The 6,095-nt window shown below is 44.0% G+C and overlaps 1 protein-coding gene across 1 annotated transcript in view; it reads right to left on the bottom strand.

The window, feature by feature from the left end:
- Positions 1–1,660, bottom strand: part of TFAP2D (transcription factor AP-2 delta) — a 90,167-nt gene extending 88,507 nt beyond the window's left edge. The window contains exons 1-2 of the mRNA XM_069070745.1: positions 1,622–1,660; positions 33–530 (exon numbers count right to left, since the gene is read on the bottom strand). Of these exons, the coding sequence (XP_068926846.1) occupies positions 33–530; positions 1,622–1,660 (537 nt within the window). The remainder of the gene's footprint in view (positions 1–32; positions 531–1,621) is intronic.
- Positions 1,661–6,095: the final 4,435 nt, after the last annotated feature.

Below are 6,095 nucleotides of genomic sequence, written 5' to 3'. Positions count from 1 at the left end.
GGGAAAGAAAAATCCGCTGCATGCGTATTTACCTGCAAATCGTCTGCTCCCGAGGCGGCCAGCCCCAGGCTGGGTCCTGGCAGGAGTCTTTGATCTGGATGCATCCCATACTGGGATCCATGGCTCATAAGAGACAGGTCGTGGCGGCGGTAAGCATCGAGGCAGCCCAGCTCTCTCCTCTGCTCGTCCAAGCAAGAGGACTTGAGCGCCCGAGCATTGTGCAGATTAATAAAATCGGTGGGCTCCCCGTGGTGGATCTGCTGATAGTACTGTTGAGAGTGGTGGAGCGAATTCAGAGAGTAGGCGTCGGGGTTCACAGCCGGGTGACTATGCTGGAACTCGTAGTGAAAGGACTGGTGGTGGAGCGGGGTGTACTGGTGGTTAGTGGAGAAGTACGGGGAAGCGAACTCAGTGCCAGTGGTGGAGTAAGTTAGAGGAGAGGAGGAGGAATAGGCGACAGTGGAATTGGCTACGGACTCCAGACACCCGAGCTGCATCAAACGGTAGCTGTTTGATCCGTCGTGACGTATCTGGAAGGAAGAGGGGGAAAAAGGAGAGCAAAAAAACTTGAGGTTTGTCATTTTCAACCAAAGCGCAACTCTCCCTTAGCCCCGCTCTCCATCCATCTAAATCTAGATGTAATTATGGAGCTAGAGAGATATCTATATAGCCACCTAAGCAACGATTAGGGGGAGAGCCAGGGCAAGGCGACTGTGCCATCGAACCCATGAAAACTGTAGAACTGGGGGTGGGCGGCCACGTCCTCAGTTGAGAGGGAAAAACACACACACGCACACACACACACATACACCACAGACACACACACATACACACACCCCACCCTATATAGGTGCGGGTGACACACGCGCGCAGCCCCTTCTAAACGCGCTCCGCCTCGAGCGCAGCAAAGTCGGGAGTCTGGAACAAGTCCATTCCTCCTGAGTTCTATGGCCTCGGCAAGAGAGGTTGGCCGGCTCCAACGGACCTGATCTAACCAGCAATTCACCTTCCCGAACCGGACTCAAAGACAAAAGCCCTAGCAGAGCCTCCCCCCTCCCCCCCCAGGCCTTTTGGCTAGTGGTACTCAAAAATCACCGTTTATGTATATACCTTTAAAAAAAATCTATGCAAAACGTTTAACTTTCTATGCCTTTTTTTGGGAGGTGGGGGAGAAAATCAGTTCCTCTCTTTCTGTCTCCCCCCTACTTGAAAAACCCATTCCAAAAGGGATCGTTCTTCCCACCCCTTGTCCACCTACCGCCCCCTCCTCCCCCCATCAGTCCTTTTACTTTGCCTTTCTGGCTATCCGTTATCTCTTTCTCTCTTGTTCTCCTCCACCCCTCCTCCCCATTCTTTTATTATTAGGATTATTTTCCCCCCTTCCTTCTCATTGTGGCAACTGTTTCTTAACGTGTCCGTGAGTTGCCCTTCCTGGCGACAGATGTCATAACGAACTTTCTCCCCTTTCCTTCTTTAAGTCCCCCCAAAGCCAGATTATAATTAAACTTAACGGTCCAATATAGATTAGAGACAGGGGAAGCTGCCACCACCGCTGCCACCGCCCGCCGCAGCCGCCACACACACGCGCGCAAAAGGAGGGGAAAAAAAAAAGTAATAATACCTCGGCATCGTGGACTAGTCCCGGAAAGGTAGTTGACATGTTGGGTTTCTCCGAAAGCTTACGATGCAATTTCCCCCTCCAAAAAAGAATCAGGAAAAAAATCCAAACTTCTTGTATTTTTCAATTTTTTAAAGGAAAAAAAAATGATCTATAGATAGAGATCTAAATTGTAATGGCTTTGCCCGGATCAGATATCTCCTTGCCTTGTACCCACTTAAAAACCTGTAGGAACAAAATTTTCCCTCTGCACAAAAGCAGCTCCCTGGAACAGATTTTGTACTTGCTGAGTATTTCTTTGGCTGATGTCGTAGGTCCCTTGGTAATATAGAAGTTTTGAAAATTAAGCATCAGCACTGAGTACTGGGAGGACAATAGGCAGAAGAGATTTATCCCAGGAGACAAGGAATAAATATTGTATCTTCGCCTAATAAGGAACTGTAGGTTCTTTCAACATTTTTATCCATTTTTTCCAACCTTTATCATGCTTTTCTATACAATCTATGGTGGGGACTCATCTCTGCGAAGAGAATTTGCACACATTTTATTGTGAAGATAGAGATCTAGCCCAGATACGTGAATATTAGAGATAGAAGTATATATATTAATTAAAGCGTCCTTTTACATAGGTAAGTGTTCGTTCCGATTGGTTATACTCCTTGGGAGCTGGAAAGCTCTCTTTTCTGAGCTGCACCCAAACCAATATTATACACTTTGGGGTGGCTGGCTCTGCCTAAGTGGAGACAATGTTGGTATTTCCTTATTTACATCGAATTTGGGTGGTTTCCCCCCTTTTGAAAGGCAACATGGTACAGTGGCTTACACTTTGAGGCAGCTTTTAAAATAAATAGCCCTGATGGACAGTACCAAATTCTCATCATAAAGAAATAGTGTAACCGGTGATATCTATCTTTCTATATATATATATATATATATGTGTGTGTGTATATATATATATATATATATATATATTTATTTAACACAAGCAGAATAGAGACATATGACAAGAGCTTGAATTTAGGTAAAACGTTGTCTTCCACTCCCCACCCAACCCATTTCTCCCTTTCTTTTGTGTTCTCCTTTCTTTCCTTTTTTGAAATATCGCTGAATTGGGGGGTTCGTGGAGACCATTTAGCGCTGACACACGGTGTGTGAACACCATTAACCAAAATAACCTTTAAGCTGCTGGAAGTTATATTTTTCAAAGAGGGGGCAAGGAGGAGAGAACACACGTCCACATCCATCTTCTAGATGAATTTATCTATTTTCAAACAGCACTGGAGCTCGACTTCATTCAAAACTCGGCTTCTCTTCTCCCCAACTTCTCTTCCACTCAGTTATCTAGCACCCCTGAGGGGTGGGGGCTGGGGAAAGGGACGGTCATAGGGGAAATATATCTATTCTATATACTGAGAACTAGTTCCCTTTGCCTCTTCTGCCCAAGTTTAACTGATAAAAGCTGTCTATCTCCAAATTTTAATCTGGTAGATATGAAAGGGTTTAGCACTCTCTTAATTGCCATTTAATTTGGTTTGCTTTTAAGTGTTTAAGCTGTGAAGGTGTCTTAATAATAAGCCGCGGGCAAGCAGGCATGTGGCTTTTTTTTTTTTTTTAAAGGTCCAGGTTGGGAGGGTTTATTGGTATCTGTTCATGCAGGCTAACCGGAGCTGTCACTCAGCACTCCTTTCTTTATACAGATGGACAAAGGCACACGGCAAGAATTGAAATGCATTGTCTGAAATGGAAAACTGCGATTATCCAGCCATGCACAGGGGTCAGCAGCAAACACTTGCTACCTCTTATCAAGGCAGAGTTTTTCCTTCCCTTCTCTCTCTTCGTTCCTACTCCACTTCATTTTGGTCTAATAAAGACAGAGAAGTGTGTGTGTATGGGGGCTGGGGGAGGGCGCGGGGAGGGAACCCTATCTTTTTAAAAAAGGAATGAAGAGTGAAGAACATTTTTTAAAAGTGAAGGGGGGGGGTGAATAACTGAATGGGGATGGGGATGGTGAGGATTATGGGCTAGACAGTGATCAGATGATTTCTGAAATATCTGCAAAGGAGCCTTTGTTTTCCAGGGCCTGATTGTACTCCAGGAGTGGTAGTGGTTCTGAGCTTCTCTGCTGATTACATTTGGTTATCACATGAATACCTTACTCAAAGCCATCAAGCAAAGGATTAAATAAATAACATAGCAGTTTCTGTGAAGACTCTTGTCCCTTACCATTCAGACGAATTCTGAGCCCATTGAAACCATCTAAAGGAGATGTCCCAATCAACTTATTATCCTCTTCAAAAGGTAGAAAGAACTATAACTAGATAAGTGATTTGGCATCTTGGCTTTTAGTCTTTTCTAGGACTTATGAAGATAAATCTCTAGGTGGTTAACATCATTATATTATTCAACAAACCATAAGAGTCTGTCCAATATGTGGTCAGGGCTGAAAACTCAAAGAGAAACACAATATAATCTTTCCCCTTGGGGAGCTTTCTGGGAACCATCAGATTAAGCCAAAGTACACCCTCTTCCCAGACCCACCTTCATTTTTAGAGTCCCAATATTCAATACCTTGAATGTATAAAGAATTTAATATTCATTATCTTTTTCAAATCTCATGACAAATCCAGAGTGACAGGTGTTATAAATGTTTCCATTTAACAGATGATGAAACTGAGACTCAGGCAGACTCCAAGGTCACATAGCTAATATCTGTCTGAATAGGTGATTCAAACCCAGGGCTTCTTGACACCAGACACAACATACTACATCAGACTGTCCCCCAGACTTACTGCCACTGAAGGCCCCAGCAAAGCATTTTACCCTTAGCTTATATCACTCTAGATTGGGAAAATCCTTAAGAAATCTTTAGTCCAACACTCCTTATTTTGCAAAAGAGGAAATGAAGCGATTTAGCATTGACTGCATACTTAGTGAAAGTATCAGTACTAGAACCCAAGTTCTAGTGGTCTAGTAGACTTTGTATCAGTCTAGTATTACTTACACTACAATATAATCCTTTGGTATTGAAAGACTTGCAGGGATTATAACAAAGAAACTGAGAAGGATGGAAGTCTTTTGACTAGATTTAATTTACTACATGCTTGTGTTCTCACATTGAATCCTTGTCTTCTGTTAAGGAACCAGACCTTTTAGTGGTACCTTTGGGATTAAGTCCTCATCTTTAAGATTTTTGTCTGGGCCCTGGGAGACAAAAATAAAGTCAAATTCCCTCCACTGGCATAGGGAAAGAAAAAAAAAACACATTTTGGAATGAGTGCTCAGATATGCAGGCAAACAGTCTCCTTTGGCTTTTGACCTTCTCCTTAAGACTCTCTCTTTTGACTCTGGGGTTGGACCCTTTTGGCTTACAAAAGGGGGTGGAGAATAACCTGGGGTCCTGGTAATACCTAAAGGTAAATGAATATAAATAATGAGTTGGATTCATGCTCTGGGAATGGGAAGCAGGGAAGAAGGCTCGAAGGACTGGGAGTGCGTGAAGCTATAACTGAAATCGGGGACACAGTTATATAAGGACTTCCTTTTGCTAGGTCACCCACAATTCATTTGCACAGTTACACATCACTTCCCTCACCTGCCCCCGTCTTCCTGGCCAGCTCCAGAAGGATAGAAAGGACGTGGAAACTGAGAGGAAACAGGATCTAATCACCAACAACTCCTCCCTCCCCATTCCACACCGATCAAAAAAAAAAAAAGCTGTTTCTGTCTGAAGCAAAGTTGAGGAAATCAGCCATGCCATATGCACATACTGGTCAGTTCTCCTTTCCATCTGTCGTTATGTTTGTTTAGGTCTCCCCTCCCCCCCCTCTCGCCCCGCTAAGCCTCTAGACAGTTGTGTGTGTCTTTCAGCACCACCCCCCCCCCCTTCACTTAATAGCCTGAGTCAATCTGGGTTGCACTTATTAATTAATCCAAAGGCCTGTCTTTTCAGCAGTTAATTCCTACTTCTCTTCCTCACTCCCGGTGAGAGATTGACCATACAGATGGGAGGGAACACGTGGAGTAATTGAATTCACTAGGTAAATCATTTGATAATCTTCCTACCCCAAGGATAATAGTCCCTCCAGACATTCTCCTCTTCTTGACTAACCTCTGGCTAATTCAGAAGCAATGGCTCCTCTGTTGTGACTGGTGGCTTTTTAACGGGTGGTAAGAGCCCGGCTGGAGATTCTCCTAGCCTGAAATGCTCTGTTACCAGTACTTTCCTAGGGAGGGTAGCTCCCATAAGAGCTGGGGTCGCTTAGGTTCTTTCAGATCTCACAATCACTGGAGCTGGTGGGCAACTGATTCTGATCACTTAGAGAATCACAGGATTTGGCTAGAAGGTGCCCTACCTCAAAGGTACCTTGGAGAAAGCTGAAAGCCTTCAGCCTTTTGCCCATTTCCACACTTTCTTCTAGGAAGGACCATAGCTAAACCATTTTAGGCAGACATAATAATGTCTTAAAGATACTCATAA

This window comes from Petaurus breviceps, unplaced genomic scaffold (genome assembly GCF_028583685.1).
Source record: "Petaurus breviceps papuanus isolate PSGF00001 unplaced genomic scaffold, PetGlider_PUasm1.0 90822, whole genome shotgun sequence".
NCBI classification, from domain to species: domain Eukaryota; kingdom Metazoa; phylum Chordata; class Mammalia; order Diprotodontia; family Petauridae; genus Petaurus; species Petaurus breviceps.
Note: the sequence above shows the minus strand (reverse complement) of the source record. Positions and strands in the feature narration are given on the sequence as shown.